Here is a 24,527-nt window from a genome sequence, read left to right on the forward strand (position 1 = left end):
GTTCTCTAGAGAAGCAGAACCAGGACACAGGACACCGCGAATTTATATATATGTGGATAGGTTTGCACAGCACGAAGGAATATAACAGCTAATTAGTCCACACAGCAGTACAGAGGGCTCAGTTCAACTCACTTCCGTGGAACAGCTAATATACTGGAAGTCCTTCAACTCACAGGGCTGCTGGGTCCAAGGTCAAGAAAGCAGACAGCAGAGTCCTCCCTGGGGCAAGGCAGTCAGAGTCTACCCACAGGCTGCAGACAGCAAGGTGATCACCAACAGTTGGTATCTGGGGAGTTTAATGAAGCAGGCTCGGATGGGATATGGACCTCAGGAAATGCAAGAGGACAGGATCCACCAGCCTCAGGCTCAAGTGATATGCGCACCAGCACCGTGGTGAATCAGGTCTCGAAGGAACCTCAAGCTCTAGCGACAGGATCCACGGGTTGGCTTGTCCCACAGGTAGTGTAGCTCACAAGTTGAGGCAGAGAACTTGCTAAGGCCGCTGAGCACTGGTCCGATCACCAGAGAGCAGGGGCCTGACCTTGCTGAGCCATGTATCTCTTTGCCTTCTAATCAAACTGCGACTGATTAATCCCACATGTTGCTATTGGCCAGGTTGGCACAATAAATCTACCTATCAAAGGGACCCTTAAATCTTACAGCAGTACTGACTCCCACCCCAACTCCTGCAGAAGCCATCCTTGCCTGCTCTCCTCCTCACCCACTTCCTCCCAAGTGTGTCTGGGACACACCTACTCCTTGCCCCCCACCATCTCCCCCAGCCCCGTAGAGGACCTCCGTCTGAGCAGGGTCGCAGTAATTTCCCATCATTGTCAGAATGTACTTCAGACGCCTCAGCCTGTGGGTACTCCAAGGTCTCACCCAGGCCTACACTCCAGGCACAGGGGTCCTCTTCCAATCCTGGAACATACCAAGCTCATGTGTGCCTCAGGGCCTTTTCACTTGCTAAGCCCTTTGCTAGCGTCTCCGGTTCTTCCTCAGGCTGACTCCTTGTCGTTCATGGACACACATCTCCTCAGAAGGGTTTTCCCACCTCCACTTTCAACAACCCCCCAACCTTCGTCAGTCTGGGCCCATGACAGTGCCCTCAGCTGCGGGACAGAGGAGACAACCCAGTCACACTAGCTTAGTCCATGAAGAGGTTGAGTGGGTACCATTGTCATGGCAGCAAAGACCCAACTGGCTGTATTTTCAACCTTCTTCTCTGCTGTGAGCAACCTCCCCGTCAGCCATCTGGCCGAGGCTGGTTCCACTGGGACCCCATCGGTTTTCTTGGTCCTATTACAGAAGGAAGTCCCTCCAGACGGCCTGGCCTACAAAGCCCGAGCTCCTTCCCGGGTGCCTGGAGACTGAACACGATTGTGGTTCTCTCAGGAAGACGGTGAAGAATGGCCATTGCTCGCGATAAAGTTTCTTCACGGCAGTGTTCGAGATCTCTGCGTCTGTTCACGGTTATTTGTCAAGGGCCTCTGTGCCCCCCGCATGTGCCTCCTCACCCACCCCCCCAGCACAGGGCTTGGACACGGAAGACCCTTGTTCAATATTAAATCAAGTCAACGTAGAAGACCCTCTGTTGGCGCCATCAGCTACACCAGCCCCTGGGCCCCACCGGTGCAGAATGGACACACCCGCCTTCTCCTCCTCCCTCCCCTGGTGTCCTCTCTCTCTCAGAGGACAACACCTGCCAGCCCTCCCCCTGCCCACCCCTGTCCGCCAGTCCTGAGGGAGACTCCCATCAACTGCCCCCGACCTGAGGCGTAAGCCCTAGTGCTCGCTCTCACACTTCACCCCATGTGAGATGCTTATGTTGTGCGCGCTCCACGTGTGTTTAAAATTTGCAAAGATAGTTTCAAGAGTCCTCACCAGTTTCTCCAGCTGTTAACTTTGGAAGTTTCATTCCGTTTCACCTCTCTCTTCCTGTTACACGGCACCCACAGGGGTGTGGCACCATTCACTAACTCCACCCGATTCAGGTTTCACTAGCTCTCCTTGATGACCCTGGAGCCCAGGCAATGTCGTGCTTACACACTGGGCTGGGAACCACAAGGTCGCGGTTCGAAACCACCAGACAGTTTCTACACCTGTAAAGCATTACAGCCTCAGAACCACAGGGACAGGTCTACCTTGTCCGATAGGGCCGCTGTGAGCCAGGACCCACTTGATGGCGTTGTGTGTGTGTGTGTGTGTGTGTGTGTGTTGTTTTCCTCCGTGCCTTTTTCTATACCAGAGTCCCACCTAGGACACCAGCCTGCGCATGATCCCTGTCACCTCCTCCGGTCTTGACCATTCCCCAGACTCTCCCTGGCGTGGATGACCTTGATGGTTTTGAAGAGGACTGACCGGTCACATCTTCGAGCATCTCTCAGGAGCCAGTCTGCACCTGCGCAGTCAGAGCTCCTCGACCACGTCTCCATCAGCACCCACAGGCCCACTGTGTCCCCCTCGGCCTCCCCTCAGTCCCACTTCCCTTCGACCTCCGTCTCCTTGCTCCACACCCAGGCCCCTGCATGCCCCTTGTCCTCCAGGCCCCCCAGAGTGCCCCAGTGCCCCCTCAGTTCACCCTCAGTCCTTCTCAGCATTGCCTGGATCTTTCCAGAAACTCCTCGACCTCCATTCCGGCTCCCTGCCCCCTTCGTTTCCCAGTGCCCCAGTCCTCCTCCACCTCTCTTCAGACCCCTTCCATTCCCACCTCTGTCCCTCCCCTCTTGCCCTTTTCCCTACTCAGTTGACTGACCCTCAGTTTCCCTCACTGCCCCAAGACCAACCTCAGATCCCTACTCCGTCTCCCAGAGCCTGCCCCTTCTCACCCCCCAGCTTCTCTCAGTCTCTGCCCAGCCCAGCGCAGACATCCTACACAGGGGAGCCAGGCTGATCCCCACAAACAGGCTTCCTGGGCAATGTCCTGACCTGCTCTTACGGGGGCTCGGCTGCAGGGAGCTGGGAGGGCAAGAAGAATCAGACTGCTAATGACAAGGTCAGTGGTTCAAACCCACCAGCCGCTCCACAGGAAGACAGGGGAGGCTGCCATCTCTGTCAAGACTGACAGAGCCTGGGTCCATGAGGAGCTGGCACTGACACTGACGCGCCGGCAGTGGTTTCGGTTTCTGCCTTACTCTTTCCCCCATGGAGCAGATCTGCCGGAAAGCTCCATTGCACCTGGGAAACTGAGGTCCTGCAGACACCCACCGAGTCTCCCCTGAATCTGGCCCCAGCCTCCAGCAGGCACCCAGAGGCAGGGCGCAGGGGGAGAGAGTGGCCAGGAGGTGCCATCCTGCTGGTCCAGCTGTGCTCTGCACTAGCGCAGGTGAGCAGGAGCAACCTCACCTCCTGGGACCAGAGTCTTCCTTGGCCAAGGGCACCCCCCCTCCATGATGTGTGCTGCTAAGGGCCACCCTGGGAGCCCAGGCCTGGGGCCAGGCAGGGTTTCAAGAGCCGGTTCCCAGGAGGATGCTTTCCCTTCATCCCTGTGGACCAGCACATACTCCCTGGCCTCTTTGTGCAGGGTCAGCAATTTCCAGACAAGAATGCCCTTCAGGGTGTTAATGAACTCTCTGGGAGGGCGCTCGATAGATCGATCAAGGCCAGGTCCCTTTGGGAGGCCGTCTGGAGACCTGAGGTGCCCCAGGCCTATGGAAGTCCCAGGGAGCCCTGCAGAAGGCTATTCTAACACCCTGCCTTCTCAGATCCACCGTGGGGCACCGGGACCAGAGAGAGGCGCCCGGTGCATGATGGGGAAAGGTGAAGCCTCCTGGAATCACCCCAGGTCCTGCAACCTCTCCGTGCCCCTGAGTTGGCTCCAGGAGACTGTGCCTGGCTGTGAGGTTGGGGGAACCGAGACGGGGAGGCTGCCCGTTCAGTAAGTGCCCTGGGTGGGGACAAGGGGCCATTAGAAAGAAGGAAAGGGAGGCTAAGGCAGAGCATGAAGGTGGTATGCAGAAGACCCCGGGCGAGCACCCCAGTCCACCACCAGGATGGTCAGGCTGGCCTCTGTGGGACCCCGCAGAGATGGACAGTGAGTATTGAAACCAACTTGTGTGCACCTGCACACACACACACACACACACACACACACACACACACCTAGGAACCTCACCAGATAAGCCCAGGGCTCGTGTGCTTCAGGCACAGCTGGACTTTGGGGTCTCAGGCAGTGTCATCAGTACCTGGGCTCCCCTGCCTCTTGGCTCCACTCTGCTCCACCCTATGTGGGCTGTGACCTCAGCTTCGTGGTCTCCTAAGTTCAAGTTCTCAAGGGACAAAAACGAGGCTCTCTTCTCTCCCTAGCTAGCGAATCAAAATTCCCATGGCAAAATCAATAAGCAAATATTTTAAAATCCCAGGGCTCACTCAGATTGGACCAACTTGAATCATGTGCTGGCTCTGAACCAATTAAGGGAGACCAGGGGGCACTTCAGACAAATGATTGGCTCCAATCAAATCACATGCTCTGCCCAGGTGTCTAGGCCGCAAACTGGACACTATGACAGGGGATGAGCAGAAAGATGAAGGGCTGGCTGCCTGTAGCAGAAACAACAGATGTCCCCGGCCCGAGGGCAAGGCTTTCAGCTGGGTCCCGGCACAGGTGCCTGTGGAATGAGCCTGTCTCAAGTGACCACCTGGCACTTGTTGCTATGGGTAACGGTCTGTCCTCATCAGGAGGTCTGAAAAGGCATCCTCCAAGTCTCCTCCTCTAAGTCTCTCACTTCTCTGTGACCAGAGGCAAAGTCACAGCTCAGTAGCAGGAAGGAGATTGAACTGAAGATTGTATGATTGGGAAAGCAGATGCAGAGCCGAATCAAATTCTCACTGGACTTGGATTGTCCCCCCAGCTGCCCCTCACATGGCCTCATCCTCTGCCCAGCCTTCACAGGGCCTTCGTGGTGGTCCCGGCAGCTCAGGATTGGCCCTCTAGGACCCCCCACCTGGCCAGAGTTAGAGGGTGGTCAATACAGCGGTGGTTTGGGAGCAAGAGGGTCCCTGTGGAGCTGGCTGGGGTCTGTGGCAAGAACTAGGAATCCCCCTGCCCTGGGCCCTGTTGCTACCGACTGTCACCTGGTGGAAGAGTGGCAGCCACACTACACAAGACCTATCTCCCCTGAATTGGGGTGGGCTGAGGAGGCCAGAGCCAAGGAGTCCCAGGGTTTCCACCTTCATGAAGCAACTCTCTCCAGGTGTGAGCCTGAGACCAGCTATTTGCATACTCCCTGGCATGTGCTGGTAGGACAGGCTTTGGGAAGGTCAAAGTGCCCTGGTGACTCAGGGGGTTAAGTGTGGGGCCGCCAACAGAAGAGGCGGTTGTTTGTCTGTAGCAGCAGCTCTGAGCAAGACCTCAGCCAGCCAGTTAGCTCCCATAAAGAATTCCACTCCCACGGGGTCAATTCTGAGTCAGAGCCACCCTGTAAGGGACGGTTCCCCAACTGTAGCACTACGGAGGAGCGGAGAAGGCTGGTGGTCTGAAACTGCTAAGCCTCCAGGCTAGCAGCCCGACTCGTAACCATGTATGCAGCCACAGCTCCATCCTAAAGACAGGCAGCCTTGGAAACCCCAAGGAGCGGTCTGCCCTGTCTGCGAGAAGTATGGGGTCTGGCCCCCAGCCAGCGACGGGCAGGGAGGGGGTCTGGACCTCAGGACTGAGCCAGCCTGACCTGGGGCGGGGAGGCGGGGGACTAGCTGGAAGACCCTACTTGGCCTCAAGGACAGCAGTTGAGGGCGCCTGAGGAAATGTAACGTCCACAGCAGGGCCTCATACAGTATGCAGCCCCCTCCCCCACCCCCAGGGCCTCCTGGGGCCAGGGCCCCCCTGAGGAGGGTGCAGTGGGAAAGGACACGTAAGCAGAGCTGAGGCAGAACCAACAGGGCTGCAATACCAGGCCCTGAGGGAAGCCAGGAGGCTGGGACCACACCACCGAGGTCACCCCCCAGGTGGGGCAAGGTGCTGATGGGGCCTCCAGCTTGGGCTCTGCAGAGGCCTGGCATCTACCCTCCAGGAAAGGGCAACCCCTTTATTCCCCACCCCCTCCCCCGAGGGAAGGCCTGGGCAATGATCCTGGACTCCTCCCTCTGGCTGCGTGCCAGGGAAAGGAGGGCGGGAGGTCTCGCCAGGCCCCTCTAGGGGTGGACAGGCCTGGCCTAGTGGGGCCCCTTGCAGTTCAGCGCCCGTGTCCACCAGAGGGCGCCCGTCCCTTGCAAATCTTCCAACCTGGGCTCCCTGGGAAGCCCTGGCCTTGCCTGGAGGGGACCCAGCCCCGGAGGACAAGCCCCCAGACAGTGGTTAATCACCAGCGAATTCAAGACTGGAGGAAAACGTGCTCTTCTGGGGCCAACCAGGGCCAATCCAGGACAGAGCCTGCAGGCTGACACAACCAACGAGGATACAGGTAACAAACAGCAGGCCCAGAGCAGACCCCTTGTGTCTCAGGGGACCTGCCAAGCAGCCTCTGGCCTCGGCTGTGTCTCCTGCTCCCATTTCTCCGAGGAGAAGATGGAGACCCGTCAATCTGTCACTTGCCCTGTAGTAACATGGCCACTGTTTCAGGGTCTGGCCTGAACTAAGCTTCCTGCCTCCTGCCTGGGGGCCACTGCCCGAGGGGGTCAGAGCGTCCTCACTGGGTTGAAAGCTGCACTACAGGATCCTGGAGTCTCCTTGCTTCCCTGGAGGGGGAAGGGTGGGGAGCAGGCGGCTGGGAGCCTGTCCTGGGTGTGGGGCCAGAAGGCCTCTGCCTGGCCTGGCCTGCCAGCAGCTTTTTTGGGAGGCAGTCTGAGGACTGAGTGAAGACAGGTGAAATCCTGCCGCCAGCCCACCTGGGGCACAAGCCAGAAAGGTAAGGGGGGGAGGCACAGCTTGGCTAACACCAGCCCACGCCAATCCTGCTCTAGTCTCTCTCAGCGGAGCCTGCATGGAGTTGAACAGTTAAGCCCTTGCTTTAAAAAAACAAACTCCCTGCCATCAAGTGCATGCCAATGCATAGTGACCCTGTAGGACTAGAATCCCTGTGAGTTTCTGAGACTGCAACTCTTTGTTTTAGTTTTGTTTGCTTGTTTTAAGTAATTATTTTATTGGGGGGCTCTTACAAATCTTATGGCAGTCCTTCATTCAATTGTATTAAGCACCCTTGTACATATATTGCCTTGTACCTATTAACATTTCTAAAACAATCTCTTTCTACTTGAGGCCTTGGTATCAGCTCCCCTCCTTCCCCCTTGTTTTTGAGACTGTTAACTTTTCCCGGGAGTGGAAAGCCTCCGCTTTCTCCCACAGAGCAGCTGGTAGTTTCAAACTGCTGACCTTTTGGTTAGCAGCCCAGGATGCAACCACAACGCCACCAGGGCTCCCTTGAAAATTCAAACCAAATTCACTGCCATTGACTCAATTCTGAATCCTAGCAACTGCCCCTGTGGGTTTCCAAGACTAACTATTTGTGGAAGCAGAAAGCCCTGTCTTTCTCCTTCGCAGTGCCTGGTGGTTCTGAACTGCTGGCCTTGTGGATCTCAGCCTGATGCATTACCACTACACCAGGGCTTCTGAGAGCCAGTACATGAGCAATTGTAACCACCCACCCAGAGGCCCCTCGCAAGAAAGGTCTCATGACCTGCTCCCAAAAGCTTGCAGCCTTTTGGAATGCCGAACCCCATTCTCCTCCGCACATGTGGGGTCTCCAAGATCAGGGCTCCTGAGGGGTACAGATGGGCGTTTCACAACCGTCTGAATGAGTGAATGAATGAGTGAGGGATGCTTACTACCGTGCTCTGGAAAATGTGGTGCTGCAGCTCTTGGCCTCCACAGGAGACAGCCATCAACCACTGAAGCAAGTAAATCGGCAGGTACATGCCCGGAGGGGAGGCCTGGTGGCACAGCCATGAATGCGCTTGGCTGCTAACCCAAAAACCGCTTGTTCAAAACCACCAGGCAGCAGCTGGCAGGATGTGTCACAAGGGGGCTCTGCAGAAAACAAACTGGAAACTAAAGAAGGCCATGGGGGAGGGGCGACCGGAAGAGTATCCTTTAATCCTTTAGACTGACCACTGGAAAGCCTCAGAGAACCAGGGAACTGGGCCCCAGGGCCCTGACAAGGAGTGAGGTGGGAGCAGCAAGTGCCCAGGCAGAGTGGGGACAAGTGGCAGGGTGAGCAGGGGAGGCGGCAGTTCTCAGCCTGGTGCCACAGGCCCTCCGTCTCCCCTCACCCTTGTTCCCACCCATCTTGTCCATGCCTCTGCCTAAGTTTCTCAGGCAGGGCAGCTCAGCTGTCTCCTGCCTTCCAGACCTGGCCCATCCCCACAGGCTTGGTCTTTCCCAGGAGCCCCTGACCTACCACTTGCCTCAGCCTGGGGCTGGGGTACCTTCATGGGGAATCCTCACCCCCTAGCCCAGCGAGTCTGAACTTTCCTAATGCCACAGCCCTTTAAGAGTTCATGTTGTGGTGACCCCCAACCATAAAATAATAATATTTTCAAGTCAGTGCCACATTATAATGACTGTAGGACAGGTTAGAACTACCCCGTAGATTTCCAAGTCGTTTCTTTTTTTAAAATCATTTTATTGGGGGCATAAAATTATTTTCATTACTTCACTGTAATTTTGCTAGTTATGAATCAGGCGACCCTGTGAAAGGGTCCTTGGACCCCCAGATTAAGAACCCGGGGGGGGGGGCTGTCAATCAAGGTGCCGCCTACTTCTCTCCAGAGTTCTGCCTGGGTCCTTGATTAAGTTATCCTTCTAAAAACCCCTCCACCCAAAACCTACTGCCATCAGCCATATTCCAATGCAGTGACATCCAAGCAGGGGTCCTCAAACTACAGCCTGGGGTCGCATGTGTCCCACCAGGTGTTTTTGCAGTTTTGTTTACTTCAAAATATGTGCAGTGTGCATAGGAATTTGTTCATAGTTCATTTTTAAACTATAGTCCGGCCCTCCAAAGGGTCTGACAGTGACTGGCCCCGTTTAAAGTTTGTGGATGCCTGCCCTAAAGGGTTTCCAAGGCTCTGAGTCCTTAGAGCTGACGGCCTCAGCTTTCTTCCTCAGAGCAACTGGTAGGTCTGAACCATCAACCTTGTGGTTAGCGGTCTTACCCCCCCAGCCCCACCAATGCTCCTCCCACTCCCCCAGGTCCCTATACGCCCTATATGCCTTTGCCTTAGGGGGTCACACACCAACTTCCTGGACTGTTGCCTGGCTGGAGACCTGGTGCCTAATCCCTGTCCTTGGCTGTGGCACACTACTCTGCTGGCATGGTAACTCATGAGTTTGGGGACCTTGTAATACCAGACATGTCTTCTGATTAATCCTCCATCCAAGCCATGGGGGCAAGAATTTGTAGGAGGATGGTGACATGATGTAACTCCCATCTCCCTCCACCAGGGACACCCCGCACCCCCAGCAGGCACACTCCAAGCTTCTGGAGGCTGTTTGTGGCCAAATATGAGGTAACTTGGTTTCCGGTCGTCATAGCACCCTACCCCACCCCCTGGCCTTGTAGCCTGAGGCAAGCCTCCTTCATGGAACAAGAGGCTGAGGGTCACCCTACCACTGAAGGAACAGGACATGAAATTCAGTGTCTCCCATCCAAGTATGGTGGCCAGGGCCCTCAGGGATATGACCAGGCCTGTCTCCACTCACTGAGGTAAGCACTTAAACCACAAGCCCAAAGGTGGGGTATGGGGGTCTATCCCTGAAGCTAATTGCAGACTCAAAAAATGGCCCACAAAATTCCTAACCCCCTCCAGCTGTAGGGTTCAGTCACATAGCAAGTTCCCTGTCCATCAATCCAGTAGCCCACCCTCTGTGCTTTAAGCAGGCCAAGTCTGACCAATCTGCTGAAGATTGGTACCTCAGGCCACACGGGGGGGCCAGTCCTATGCCTGAGCCAGCAGAGTGCAGAAGCGGGCACAGCAAAGCCACAGCTGCAGGATCCCAGGCGCAGGCCCCCCTGGAGCCTTGGCTGTGGTCCCACTCCCAGGTATCTGGGAGAGCCCACATGCTGTGGCAGTTCTCTAGGGCCTGGGAGTGGGACACAAGCCAAGGCTCCAGAGGGGCCTGCAGCTGTGGCTGTGCTGTGCCTGCTTATACCTGTGGGCAAGTCACAGGCACACTTGGGATGTCCTGTTCACAACCCCCTTCTCCAGTCTGGCCCTTACCCCACACCCAGAGGACTGAGCATGGGACCCCAGACACCCTTACAATCCCCAACACTTTAGACACAGAAAAACGACACCTGAGACAGCTGTTAGAACTCAGCAAAATAAAATTCCGGTTTATTGTTGGACAACATTGCTTCACACATACGTCAAACAGGCCAAAAAAAAATAAACAGCAACTTCATAGACAAAAAAAAAAAGAAAAAAAAGAAGAAACCTTTTATCTTTGGCCTTTTTAACCATCTCATACAAACCAACTACTTATAGTACAGCTAAGTACATACACAAAAACAGTTACTGGAATGCTCGGAATAAGATTGTATTTTTTTGTTGTTGTTTTTGCTTTTTTTACAAGGTTTTTTTTCTCCTTTGAGATAATGAACATGGTCACACCACAAGTAGAGTCAGACGTAGGACAGAGAACGCTCCAAAGGCTGGCTTGGTCATCCGAGATTATTAAAAATGTCTGACCCCTAACAATATGTACAAAAATATAAAATGTAAATAAAAAATACAAACAAATTTTCCTTTTTAAAGTACTTTTAAGAAAAAAAGCAGGGCCCGGGAAGTTTTGGTTATTTTTGCCTCCCCTGTTGCAAATTCACGGTGTCGTTTTGGTGGGGTGGTGGTGAGCGCGTGTCTGCAGTGGTGCAGCCCGAGGTGGGTGGGGCGGGACTCTTACTCGAAGGTGACCACGTTTAGATTCTGAGACAGGAAGTGGAGGGTGAATAGGTCACGGTGGCCTTTGTGTTTTTGTTTTGTTGTTGTAAGTTGAACTTTTCCTTTTGCTGTCTAGTCGTCCTCGTCAGTCTTCTGCTTCTTGGTATCCACATCGTCATCCTGGTTGGTAGAGAAGGAAGATGGTCAGGTGCCCTTCCACAGTGCCCGGTCCCATTCCCTGGGCCACCCGTTGTCAGCCTAGCTGGCCAGTATCATGGGTACTGATACTGGAGGCCAGCCAAGAAGCCCAATCCCATCCACCCCCCCACCCACTTCATGTCAAGCCAGAACTTACCTCATCATCTTCAGCTGCCCGTTTGCCTGTAGCTGCCTCAGCCTCCTCATCCTCATCCTCTTCTTCACCTGGGAGACAGTAAGCACCAGTCAACAGTTTAGCCTCTTCAGCCAGCAGGTAAGGCCACTGAGCCCATGTCCTTCCCCACTCCAGGGGACCACAGTGAGCCAGAATTGAGGACCCCACACCCACCCACGGTAGTAGGGACTTCTTTCAGAGACTTCCTGGGACTCAGGCCCAAGCCATCCTGTCCAATCAAGGAAGGTCAGATTCGGAGTCAAGTACAGGACATGCAGTGTGCTGTGTGGCCACCAGCCCCCTAAATGCCAGCTCCCTGTGACTTTCCCTTCACTAGAGAAGGGCTGTGAAGATGGCTCACTACTCACCATCACCTTCCTCCTCTTCATCCTCCTCTTCCCCACCTTCTTCCTCTTCTTCATCTACCTCGTTGTCAGCCTCCTGTTCCCCATTTTCCTCATTCTTCAACAGAAAAACAATGGTATTAAACCCACCAATCAAAAAACGTCTCCTCCTTCAACCCTCCCCGATCTTGCCCCTTGCCAACACACCGCCTTCAAGATCAAGAGGCGCCGTAAGAACACAGGAACTCAGTGGCTCTCAGAACCCGGCAGCCCTCCGTCGAGGCGGCCGGTCCTGAGCCAGGAACCGCTCTTTGTAAAGCAGGCACTACTCACAGCGTTGCCGTTAGCGGGGGCCTCTCTCCCATTCTCCGCCTCCTCCACAACCTCCTTCTTCTCCTTTAAGTCCTTCAAAAGGTTAAGGAAAAAGCCGGTAAGTCTTCTGAACAAGCAGGGTGAGAGACCAAAAGTTTTGTTAAGCAAGGCTGCGTGTTGGCTGGATCGGCAGGGCCACCTCGGTGACCAGGGTTCTGCGCAGCCCCGAAAGCCGGGCCCACAGCAGCCGTCGGGCGCCCCCCGCCCCGTCACGCCTCTTAGGGGAAGAGCCATGTGGCAGGCACAAGTTCCAAACCCGTCTGGCCAGGCAGACGAGCCTGGGAACACCGCGCTCCCACACCTCCCCCTCCCGCCGCAGGCCGGCTTCCTACCAGAGGAAGCCCCGCCCCCCGGGCGCTTCCATAAATAAGTGCGGCCTCCGAGGAGCGCAGCCCCGGGGGGCGCTCGCCAGGGACGCGGTGGGCGGGGAAACGGGCCGTTTGGTCAACAGCCAGAGCCAAAAACCCACCGGTCGGGATCTGGGCAAGAACGCCACGTGCCGGCTGTCCGCACACGGGGGGCCGGTCCCTAGACACCGCACGTCGCCGCGCGGGAAAAGGCGCCCGCGGGGCGGGAGACTGCGAGCCCTGCGGCTTCCGAGCCCGAGGCGCCGCCCCAGGCCCCGCCACCAGCGAGCGGGGAGCGGCCCCGGCGCCGGGCGGGAGGCTGCGGGCGGGCGGCCGGTGGCCCCGGGGCACCTGTTCGGCCGGCTCCGTCGGCAGGCCGGGGCGGCGTGGGGCTGGCGCCCCCTGGCGGCGAGAACCCCGGGGGAGCGAGCGTGGGGGCGGGGAGGCCTGGGCGCGCAGGCGCGCAGCCCCTGCCCGGCGGGCTTTGCGCGCGGGTTTCTGCACGCACCGCTCCGCGCGCGCGGAGCACATGGCTCGGAGCCGCCAAGTGCGCCCCGACCGCGCCGACACCTCAGGGCGGCGGGAAGCCTGCGGCGCCGGGTCCGGCCGCGCGCCAAGCCCGCCCCGCGGCGCCCCCTGGCGCCCCGCAGCCCAACATCGGCGTCCGCGTTTGGCGCGCAAAGTCCCGCGGAGGCGCCCCGGAGCCCGCGGCGCTCAGCCAACCGCGCGAGGCCGTCGGCGACGCGCGCCGCGGGCTCCGGGGCCGCTTCTGCCGGGAAACCGCTCCGGCGGCGAGGAAGCTCCGGGCACGCGTGGGGGTGGAGGGCGCCGACCGGGTCCTCGGGGAACCGAAAGCCACGCGCGGGGCTCGGGGCTGCGAGCTCCGCGCGCCGACGCGCACCCCTGGGGGGCGGCGGGAGGCGAGGGCCGGCGCGGGAGCCTAAGGAGACGCCAAGGTGACTCGCGCTGCGCCCGCCGGGGCGCGCAGACGGGCCGGAGCTCGGACCCGGCGCCGCCACAGCTTTTGTTCGGACCGCTCGCCCCGGGGCGCCCGCGCTCTCGGGGAGCGCCCCCGGCCGCCCCGCGCCTCCACTTTCCGCTTCCTCCCCCTCCAGCGCGTGGGCTCGCCTCAGCCGAGCCGCGTGCCGCGGGCGCATCACCGCGGCCCGCCCGCTCCCCGGGGCGCCCGCCCCCGCTCCCCGAGCTCCTCGCGGCCGCCCGGGCCCCTCACTCCTCCGTCGCGGCGCCGCAGGGCGCGAAACGCGGCGTCGGCGCCGAACAAAGAGCGGCGGCCCCGGGCCGCCTCAGAGCCCCGCGGGCCCGCGCCCGCCGCGCTTCCGACTCCCGCACGCTGACTTCCTAAGTTACCTCCGCGCGCCCGGCCGCCCGCCGGCACACCGGCCAGCCGCCGCAAGCAAGTTTGCGGACCGAGCAGCACACCCCGACGGCACCGCGAGGCCCAAACGCGGCCCACTCCCTCCCCCGCGCGCACACGAGGGGGCCGGTCGGCGGCAGGGCGGCCGCGCTACCCGCCCGCCACGCGCCGGCAGCGACCGGACCCCGAGGGGGCGGGCGGCGTCCAGTTTCACCTTGGTGGTGATCTCGGAGCTGGTGTCCACGGCCGCGTCTGACATGGTGGGGCACGCTGGTGATCCGGAACGGCGGACGACAAAGAGCGCGAGTTCGGGGACTCTGGCGAGGGAGCTGCCCGAGTCCGCGGCGGCGGCGGCGGAGGAGGAGGCGCGCGGCGGAGGTGGCTGCGGCGAGCGGAACCCGGGAACAATGCAAAGATGGCTTTTCAGAGCAGCCAGTGGGGGACTCACGCGGCGCCAGAAGCTTTAATATAGATTAGTGGGCGGCGCTAAGCCTCCCTGGCCCGAGCGTCATTGGCTGGGCGCAGGGAGCGGGCGACCTCTCATTGGCTCGATCCCGAACAATGGGCAAGCGTGCTTAAAGCGGCAGTGCCTGGGCTCGGCCCGCGCTGCGCAGTCGCGGGCCGCTCTGTCATTCAAGCTCAGAGTTTGCCGGGTCTAGGCGGCGGCGCCGGGCCGGCGGGGGAGGGGCGCGCGCGCTCGGCCCGCGCGCTCCCGCGCTGTTTTGCTGGGGCTGCTGACGCAGAGAGCCAAAGCGCGGCAAAGCTGCCCGCCCCGCCCCCCGCGGCTGCTCGGAAGGAGGGGGAGGGTAGAGGCGGCGGCGGGCGCACGACGGCTGCCAGGGGGGGAGGGGACGCCCGGGTGCTGGGCTGCGCTGGCCCCGGGAGGCGCCCCGTCCGCCCCGAGGACTTGCCCGCCCACCGTGCCCGAGCACCCTCGACCCAAAATTGCCCCGGTGCAGACCGGCGGGGGCGCGAAGCCGATACCCGCGCCTTGGGCCGCCACGTCCTTTCTCAGGGGGCCCTCAGGTCTGGGGGAGGAGACCCCCGTCGCCCACCCCGAACCCTGGCGGGCGCCGCTCTCACCCACCAAGGAGCTGGCACCGTGCCAAGCACACGCTCGGGCGGCGGGGGGGGGGTGTTCGAGGGCCGGTACAGGCTCCTGCCCTCGAGCAAGACTGCCCGTGCTGGGCGCCTCAGGCAGCGGTCCCCACACCTCAGGACGCGGGCAGGGCTGTCCCTGGGCGGACACTGCCGTCGCGGCAGCTTCCTTACAGGGCTGCACCGGCCATCGAGTCACCTGTGTGCTGCTCGACTTCAGGGCTGCGCGGGACACACGAACCTTTATACTGCTGGGTTATAGGGTGACATGCGCGTCCCTTTTACTATTTGGGCTAGTCCTCGAGGGCTCCTTGAAATACGGGGCGCCATTTCAGTGACCACGCGGAACCCCCGAGGAGGGAGCCATCGTGAGCCACACTCAAGATGGCGCTAAGCTCGCCAAGTGACGTGGCGCTCGAACCCACGCCGAGTATCTAAAATCGGCAGGCTACACCCGCCTCATCGCCACCGCGCTAGATTATCGACCTACGAAGGCCCCTTCGTGGGAGGAAAGACAAAAATAGGTGGAAAGGGTCGGATGGGGTGGGGGGGGGGGGAAAGACTTTTGTGCCACACACAAGATGGCGGCAGATAAGGTTCGTCTCCGTGTGGCCAGAAGGGGGCGCCCGACACGGAAGGCGGGACTACGTCGAAACGAGCGCCTACTGGCTGAGAGTGGCGGGCGAACACAAAGTTGACGCTTTGCGTCCTGCTATTGGCTGGTTCTGCTGTCTCTCTCTTGGGGCTGCCGACTTTAGGAACGGGGAAAACCCGGAGTGTGGAATTGTAGGGAGAGGATGGCTACCCAGGCCAGCGAAGCTTGGAGGCCGGGCGAGAAAAGAGACTGAGTCACCCTTGTCGGGTTTTCCTGGTCTGGGCGAGCTGCCCCATGCCCACTGCGAGACCCCTTTGCTGCGTTTACCCTGTCCTCGCCCCGCTCCTCGCGGAGGCCTGGGGCGCCCCACCTCCGCACCCCGGGCACGCTTGCGAGTCTGGCCTGAGAAACGGGAGCCAGGTGCTGCAGGGCAGGGGCGCCATTCCACCTCCCGCCGGCCTGAGGTCGTCACCGGGTCCTGGGGTGGGGGTAGGGTGCGGGTCTGTCACTGGCCCCGCAGGAAGCCGCGGGCCATCCTGCCCCAAGATGGCTCAGTGGCGGGAGCCGGCTCCCCAGGGTGGACGCGCACCAGTGCTAGAGACTCTCACAAGGATGTCCCGGGGGTCCCCTCCCTCCTGCTGCAGGCAGTCTGTATTTGGGCGGACTCCCCTCCCCTCCCCCGCAGACCAGGAAGTAGGCGCTCTGGTGGCCGAGCTGCCGCCACTACCACCGACATGGGGACCCTCTAGGCCACGCCCTTGGGGAGGGGTGGTGCTGATCCCTGGTCTTAAACCCGGCTGGAAGGCCTTCTCCTCAGGAAAGCGAGACTCAGGTTCCTGGGTGCGGTGAGCTCGTCGGCTGAGCCTCATCCATCCATCTTCTAGACGGGGTGAGACTTCTTCCCAGCCGTGAGCAAGCCACCTTTATCTTCACATCTGAAAAATGGACATGACCAGTCTGGATTCTGCCCACTGTGTGGGGAGAGGCTGAACCACCCGAGGGCAGGACCTGGGTGAACGTGAATTTCCCTCAAATGACTGCTTTGCCTGACCCAGTTCTCAGGTAGAGCCGGCTTGGTGAGAAGTGGGTGAGGAAGACTGGTGCCCACCTGGTTCTGGAAGGGAGGCTTACTCTGCGGGAGCGCCTGCTGTGTGCAGAGAAGGCAAGCTTGTTCACTATTCTGTCTACCTTACAAGGCAGGTAGGACCAGATGAAGGCTTATCACAGAAGTTGCCGTCTTAGAAAACTGAAAGTCCAACCCGACTGAAGACCAGCAAAGGGAGACGTTCAGCCTCTCTTATTTTACCACGGAGTCCAAAAGCCAGACCCTGGAACTTGGGGTTCCAAGTGAATCAGTGAGAGGGGCCTGGAGTCAAATGGTCGAATCCAGGCAGGAGGCCTTGGAGTGGAAGGCAGTGCCTCTCACCTTCTGGGCTCCTGTCCTTCCGGAGCCGGGCAGCTCTCTACTGCCCATCCTACTGTTTCTGAACCAGGCCGCATTTGGGGTCTCCTTTCACATTCTCGGCCTCTAGCTGCTATTCCGGAGATAGAGCCCCAAGACCAACTGATGCATACCTGGCTGGCCAAGCTGGCAGCCCTTTTTGTTCATGGCCCTCCCCAGCCAGTCTAGCCAGTGACCTTCATCCAGGAGCCCCCAAGGGCCCCTGCAGGCAACCTTGGCTTGTAAGGAATTTGCATAGGGACACTGCTGGGAGCCTGCATGCTAGCCTGCTCTCCTGCCCCCACCCAGATGACTCACACATTCATTTCACCTGCCTGGCCCTGGAGCCATTAAAGACAGCAACCCCCAGCTCAGAAACTATTTCTAACAGCCCTAATCAGTTACCTCTGAAGGGCTGGGAGCCCAGGGGACCCACATGGAGAACCATGCTGGGTGCAAATCCCAGCCCTGCCCCACGCTGGCTGGTGACATTGGGCAGGTGACTTCCTCACCTGTAAAAGGAAAACCTAGGAGGCTCAAGGAGAGACTGCCCATCGCCACGGGCAGTGTTGGGGACGGTTCAGGACTTCCCCTGTGCCAAGCACAGTGCTTAGCGGGGTCCTGGTGCAGCGGACACACAGGGCGGCTTTTCGGAGCCCCCTTTTCCATCGGGATCTAAAGTTGTTTGATGTCACCACGTGCCCAGGACTCCACACAAAAAGAACAAAGCCTTCCAAAAATCCCTTCCCTACTCAGTGGGAAAGTGGGCTTCTGGAAGAAGCCAGTCCTGGCGGGCTTGGTGGCTCCCCCCTTACTGGGAGGAGATCCAACTGGAGCAGGCCCCCTTGAACTCCCGACTTCCCCACCCACCCTTCGGAAAATCCAGAGTGTCAGGCTGTGGTTTCCTTGTTCAGGAGAAGGGCCTGCGGACCTGCCAGAGCCCTTTCAACTCTCCCGCCACTGCTGCTCTGCTGAGCCCAGGTGGGGTTGTGCAGGAGCCTGGCCAGGCCTGTCTCCCTCCCTGCTCCCTTGGTCTGCAGGCCTGGGCCTGCCAGTCCGTCCTCCAGGGGAGCGGGACCAGAAGCTCCTACCTGATGTGGGAGGGCAGGGAACCCTGTCAGTTAGCATTCAAGGCCTGAGGGATCCTGGAGCCAGACTAGGTAAGGAGGCAGGTGGGGGGGGGTGGGGGCGCGAGTCTGCCGTGGTGCCTCTCCAGTTGGTGCCTCATGGGACCCTCTTCCCTACCTCCTTGGGGTGAGAGTGACGTGTGTGTGTGTGTGTGTGTCTCCAGCTCAGGGTGATTGGATTACGCTCTGGTTACTGCTTTAAGTGTGTGAGCCCAAGTTTTGAGGGTCAGGCTATGGGGGCACATGGGTGAGTACTTACCTGGCTGCCTCCTCGGACTGCCCATGACTGCATTTTGCCCAAGTAAAAGCCGGCAAACACCTGTCTGTGACCGAGGCCCTGAACACAGCACCTCACAGCTGCCCCTTCTTGAATGCAGCAAGACCCAGAGCCCTGCCTGAGGAGACCCTGGCTGAGGAGCTCTGTGCTCTAGCCCACCTCCAAGTTCTGGAACCTACGTTTTCCTCCTCTCTGTTAGAGGCGTCACCCCACCCCCAGGCCTTGAGACAGACACAGCCAGAACAGGCACGACCTGCCAGGATCTCTCGGGGTAACCTGGGACTACGGGGTCCCCAGGGTTAAAATCAGGACAGTCCTGCAGAAATCACCACCTAGGATGGAGGGAATGCCGGGACACACAGACTCCGGGAGAACCAGGGGCAGCTGGTCACTCTATTCCAGTCTCCACTCAACGAATGCAAGAGTGATTATTTCTGAAGCAGGGGACAACCACTGCCACAAAGAAAGGTCCTGGAGTCCTCAGCCAGACACGCGGCCTGGCCCCTGCCTCCCTCCCTCCCTCTGGGGAGTGGGGGGACACCCAGGGGAAGGGGGTATTTGGTCTGTAGATGGTAGAGCCTAGAGCCGAGGGATTGAGGGGCTTAGCGAAGATCACAGCATGGCAGCTGGTAGCATCGAGGGCCTCCATGCCCTGGGTGGGGGTGGGGGTGGGGGCGGGGGTGCCTCAGCCACCTAGTCCTGTCCCTGGCATGGAGCTCTGTCCCTTTTTAGAACCTGGTGGGACCATGGGTCCCTAGGAATGGGGGGGAGGAGTTTCCCCAGCACCTTTGAAACAGCCTTCTGACTTCTAGGGAGGTTTTCTGGGAAGGTCAGGAGAAGTAGAGGGTAGCGAGGTGTTCATGGGCACAGTCCCACCCACGGGACAGTGCCAGGACAGGGTGCAGCATATGACCCCAGAACCCAGCGTGGCCCAGGAAAAGAAGGACGTGGGGGCACAGGACCCTCGAGCACAGGCTTCAGGGAACCCCTTAGTTGCAGCTGTGCTGGCCAGCAGCCCGTGTGGCCTTCGGTTGTGACTGGCCTCCCAGGCCCGTCCAGCACGTCTCCAGGCTTCTCCTCCACTTTCTCCTGATGCTAAGAGAGCTACTTCCCTTAAGCCAGGCCCCTCCAGACCCTCTTCCCCGTCTGCCCGGGACAGACCCGCTCTCCACAGACAGCTCCCAGTGTAAGCACAGGGCCCTTCCGGCCCCACCTGCTCTGGGACTGTTCTCAGGACTCTTTGCCCTTGGTGATTCGCCATGTGTGGAGGTTGTCTTAGCCATGTGTGGGATCTTGGACATTTCCTCAGTGTTTTCAGGAAGTTGCCAGAAAGGTCCTCAGAAATCACCGGGGCTGACGGGGATGCAGGACACTCACGGTGGACAGCGAGATGTGCGTCCCGAACATCCGAAAAAACGGGCGAAAAGGAAATTAGAAACAAATATCAGGAAGCCAGCCTACCGGAAGTGAAACCACTCTCTCGGCAGAGGGAGGGAAGGGTTAAGAAAGGCCCTACCATAAACAACAAGTGTTTCTCAGAGCCTTTGTCCCCCTGGGGAACTCCTTCCCACACAATACTGGGGGGCTTCCAAGTTTCACCTCCTCAGCCCCAGCCTCTCCTACCTCACCAGGTCTCCTCAGGGACCTCGGGACTGGATAGTGCCCTCCAGTCCTAAACCGGCCCCTTTGCCTTCCCATGGCATCCCATCATGCAAAGCCATTTCAGGACTGAGTACAGACCAGCTGGTTGACACCTCCCTCCCTCCCACTGACCCCTGGTCGCCTCTGTCCACCAGTGTCTGTGTCCCTGTGCCTCGTTTAATCTGACTCTCCTTAGTCAAAAACACCAAAAAATCAAACTCACTGCCATCAAGTCGATGCCAACTCATAGAAACCCTGTAGGACAGGGTAGAACTGCCCCCCTGTGAGTTTCGGAGACTGACTGTTCACCAGTGGAAAGCCCTGTCCTTCTGTCTTGGCGTCAGCTGATGGTTTTGAACTGCTGACTTGTGGATGGCAGCCCCGCAGCCCACCACCACGCCAAAAAATGGTGGTGAAGCTGGCCCCAGTGTCCCAGTGAGCCCTGCCGGGATGTGAGATCTGCCCCAGCATGCTTAGCAGAGGGCCACCCTTCACAGTGCCATCACCTGATTGAATGCATTGGCAGTACTGGATGGCCCAGTAAGCCTGGGCTGACTTGTGCTTACTCACTAATCTGTGGTGAACAATTTCACTTTTATTTTCCCCCACCACCTCGAAGATTCGGTTTCTAGGTCTGGCTGGCATCTGGCTCTCTCCCAACCCCACCGCCTCCAGAATCAGAGCCTCTCTTCAAAATTGAAATCCCAGTAACCAAGGTAAGCACAGGCTGACTTGGGCTGATTCGCTAATCTGTCTACGAAGGTGCTCACATTCTTCCCCATGCTTCATCTCGCTTGTTGGGGACGTCATCCTGCCCATGGGGTGGGAAAGAGCCTCACTCCACATAGGGGCTTCCTGGTGCCCAGAAAGGGGGCCCAGAGGGACCCTGCAAAGTGACCCCTGTTCAGAAATCCAACCCTGGTTGTAGTGTCTCCATGCCGCCCCACCCTGCCCCTGCTGATTGATGGCTGCCCTTGACTGACTGAAGGGGCGGGTGTGATGGAGCCACTGCCAGGGCATGTAGGGCTTCGGAGGCCCTGCAGCCCCATATGATTGGCGGGGGCTGAGCAGGGAGAGCAGATCCTGGTGGCTCTGGGGTAAAGTCACAAGGATGAGTGAATAAGGACAAGGAGAGGGGCAGGGATGGGAAAAGCTGACTCTCTGACCCCTAGCCTGCCCCAAATGCACACACAGCCCAGCTCAGCCCTCCAGCCGTGACCCAGCAAAGGACCGGTGCCACACCCTGGCACATCCAGACACACGGTGGACAGGCTCTCCGTGAGCTGGCTACCCCCGAAAGCGCCCTGCGGCAGACATATTCTCAGGCCTTAACTCGTCCCTTCTCAGGAGATACCAAAGAGGGACTGAGGCGAGTGAGCACAGAGCCCACCCTCCCACACCCTGCAACAACCATGCTGACCCCATTTCAGGGGAGAGTCTGCATGGGCCACCAGAACCAGGGTCCTCTGCCACCCACCCTCACCAGTGACAGCCGGGGTCTCAGCCTTCCGGTGTCCAAAAGCAAACCCCGAGCTGATTCAGTGACTCGGACTGCAGCCACTGTGAGAGCAGCCTGCCCCACGGGACTTCCCAGGCCACCCCTCTCCACAGACGCAGACGGCCACCGGCCAGGGCGTGCAGAGCACCAACCTTTTGGTTAGCAACCAAGCACTCAACCACGGCGCCTCCAGTGCCACCAAACAAACCAACCACAGCTGGTGAGCCGACTCTGACTCCTAGGGGCCCTCGGGGACAGGATCGAGGCGCCCATGGGTCTTTCTCCGAGACTGTCACTAGGAGTAGAAAATGAGGTCTCGCTCCCTCGGAGTGCTGGTGGTGTGAACTGCAGACCTGGCAGTTAGCAACCTGACACGGAACCCTGGGCCCCCAGGGCTCCTCTCACTGCTGACCGGTGCTTGTGCGGTCCAGTTGGCCACGACCTGCACACAACAGAACTAAACACGGCCCGGTCGGTCCGCCGCCACCCTCACAGCCGTTCCCATGCCTGAGCCCATTGTTGCAACCACGGAGTCCGTCCGGCTCCTTGAGGGCCTTCCTCTCTGCGGCTGCCCCTCCACTTCACCGAGCAAAGTGTCCTTCTCCAGGGACTGCTCTCTCCTGACAACACGTCCGAAGACCATGAGACGAAGGCTCACCACCCCCGCGTCTAAGGGGCACCCAGACAGATCCGTTTGTCTTCCTAGCAGTCCACAGTACTTTCAGTCGTCAAATGTATCCATGCTGAAGTGATGTTGATTAGTAGCGGGCTTTCTTTTCAGTTACTCATTTTACTGGGGTGGGGGGCTCTCACAAATCTCATGACAGCCCTCCGTTCAACTGTACTGAGCACTCAAGTACCTATGCTGCCATCAACCTTCCCAAAACGTTTTCTTTCTACGTGAACCTTTGGTGTCAGCTCCTCTTTCCACCCCTCCCTCCCCTCCCTTGTGAATCCTTGATCAATGATCTATTACTGTTGTTATTTCGTGTCTTACACTGTCCATGGTCTCCCTTCACCCACACTTCTGTTATTGGTCCCCCAATAGTGGGGTTTTATTCTTTTGACCTAGACGTAGGCCTTCACCCTCCTACTTTCCTGCCCAGCACAGACAAAAAGACCTCTCTCGGGCGGCGTGGGGAGACAGGGCTTCCGGGTGGGGCATTTCTAGTTGGGAAGGAAAGGCTTCTAGTAGGATCTATAGGCAAGGCATTTTGCAGCTGCCTGTTGCCAAGGTCTCAGCAGACTGCCAGCCCACTGAACCCTACGGCCCCAGCTCGCCCCGTGGAGAAGGTCTCATGGCATCAGCAGGCAGTGGGTGGCATCTCCCTCCACCATTTTCCAAGGCGAAGGCGGGCTCACCGTGGCACATTGGCCCTGCATAGAGACCCAGGAACAGAGTTCTCTCCGGCCTCTGTAGCAGCTGGGCAGTGTGGTCTGGTGGTTAGGAGCAGGCTGCGTTCCCAGCTGGCTCCTCAGCTGCCTGCACAGAAAAAACTCCAACCGTAAGCGCGCTGTTACCATCAACATGAGACTCGGGGCAGCCACCTGCCAGAGCCGTCAGGTGGCCCCAGCAGTGCGTCGTGCTTGGTAACGTGGAGAAAGAGGGAGGCTCTCAAAGACACAGGTTGACGCGGTGGCTGCGACCATGGGCTCAGGCATAAGGACAATTATGAGGGTGGTGCAGGACCGGCAGTGCTTCGGGTTGCTATGGGTCAGGACCGACGTGATGGCGCCTCACAACAACCACCACGAAATACATCGGCTCTCCTGTCAAACCCCTTGAATTGTGACGTTGGCATGAGTACTGAACATACAGACCACAGGCGGCCAGACAGCCAGCAAACCTGTCTTGGAAGACCATGAGACGTGAGGCTGTTGAGACTCCATCTCACGGACTTTGGGCGTGTGATCAGGAGGGACCAGACCCTGCAGAAGGCCAGCTAAAGAACAGAGGAAGCTCTCTCAGGGAGACTTGGGTGGACATGGCGGCTGCAAACAACCGTGGGCCCAAACTACAAGGAAGATTGTGAGGATGGGACCAGGCTGGGCAGTGTGTTTCCCTCTGTGGGTCGCTGTGAGTTAGAACCAATGGATGCCACCTAACACCAACACTGACCTAAAGGTGGGTGATCAGAACCCACCCAAAGGTACTGCAGACCAGAGGTGTGGACACCTGCTTCTATTCAGTCAGTCTACCCACGAAGAGCCTGTGGGGCACTTCTAGTCTATAACATGGGCCAGCTGGTGTGGGTTGGCGGTGTGGTTAAAGGTAGGTGTACTGAGCAGCACCTCATGTCCCCAGGGAGAGCTGGGCTTCTCAGTAACTGGCTTCACTTATCCCATATAGGGAGAGCCCTTGGAATGAACCCAGTTGTCCTCTCTGCCTTGGTGGCTAGGAAGCTCAGCAGCACCCTTGAAGTGTACCACTGGGCTCCACAGCACACCTCCTGGGGATTGACTCCCTCGTATTTCCCCATCCTGTGTTCCCTTCCAGGTCCCTGCGGGTGATTCACATGGTTAAGCATTCAGCTACTAACTGGAAAGGTTGGTGGCTCCCCAATCCACCCACAGGTGCCTCAGAAGAAGGCCTGGCCACCTGTATCTGAAAGGTCTCAGTGCAGGCTGCCCTGTGGAGCAGGGTTCTGTTCTGTCACAGGGGGGTTACCTTGAGTCAGAATCAGCTTGGTGGCAACTGATTTGCTTCCTTTTGTTCCTGAGATCTAGTCCATTCCTTAATCATCTCTTTTGTGATGCGGCATAAATTCAAGCCTCCCCACTGGTGGGTGGTTGTAATCCCATTGTGGAGGGAGTTCTGTTATGGACAGGATGTCTTGCTGCATTTGAATGACCCTGTTGGAGAAGGATGTGGAGAGAACCAGAGCTTTCAGCCAAACGAATAAAAAGTTCTGCCTTGGCAGAAGGACAGCCAGAATGCTCCCTAGAAGCCAGGATGGGGAGACCTCCGCTAGGTACTGTGGACGTGTTGTCAGGAGAGGCCAGAGCCGGGGGAGGACGTCACGCTTGGTAAAATGGAGCGTCCATGAAAGAGAGGAAAGCCGTCAAGGAGATGGACTGACACAGTGGCCACAATAATGGCCACAAAGGTAACGATTGTGAGGACAGCGCAGGACCAGGCAGTGTGTTGTTCGGTTGTGCATTGGGTCTCCGAGAGCAGGCAGTGTTTCCATGGGGGTCTGGCCTTAGTCTGCAGAAGGCTAAAACCA

The 24,527-nt window shown here is 58.6% G+C and overlaps 1 protein-coding gene across 1 annotated transcript; it reads right to left on the bottom strand.

Moving 5' to 3' along the window:
* Nucleotides 1-10,251: 10,251 nt before the first annotated feature.
* Nucleotides 10,252-12,172, bottom strand: PTMA (prothymosin alpha). The gene is made up of 4 exons (XM_075529520.1): nt 11,863-12,172; nt 11,554-11,647; nt 11,168-11,235; nt 10,252-10,992 (listed from the first exon to the last, which is right to left on the bottom strand). The coding sequence occupies exons 1-4, from the start codon at nt 12,133-12,135 to the stop codon at nt 10,945-10,947; spliced, it is 483 nt and encodes a 160-aa protein (XP_075385635.1). The 5' UTR covers nt 12,136-12,172; the 3' UTR covers nt 10,252-10,944.
* Nucleotides 12,173-24,527: the final 12,355 nt, after the last annotated feature.

Source organism: Tenrec ecaudatus, chromosome 13 (genome assembly GCF_050624435.1).
Source record: "Tenrec ecaudatus isolate mTenEca1 chromosome 13, mTenEca1.hap1, whole genome shotgun sequence".
Classification (NCBI taxonomy): domain Eukaryota; kingdom Metazoa; phylum Chordata; class Mammalia; order Afrosoricida; family Tenrecidae; genus Tenrec; species Tenrec ecaudatus.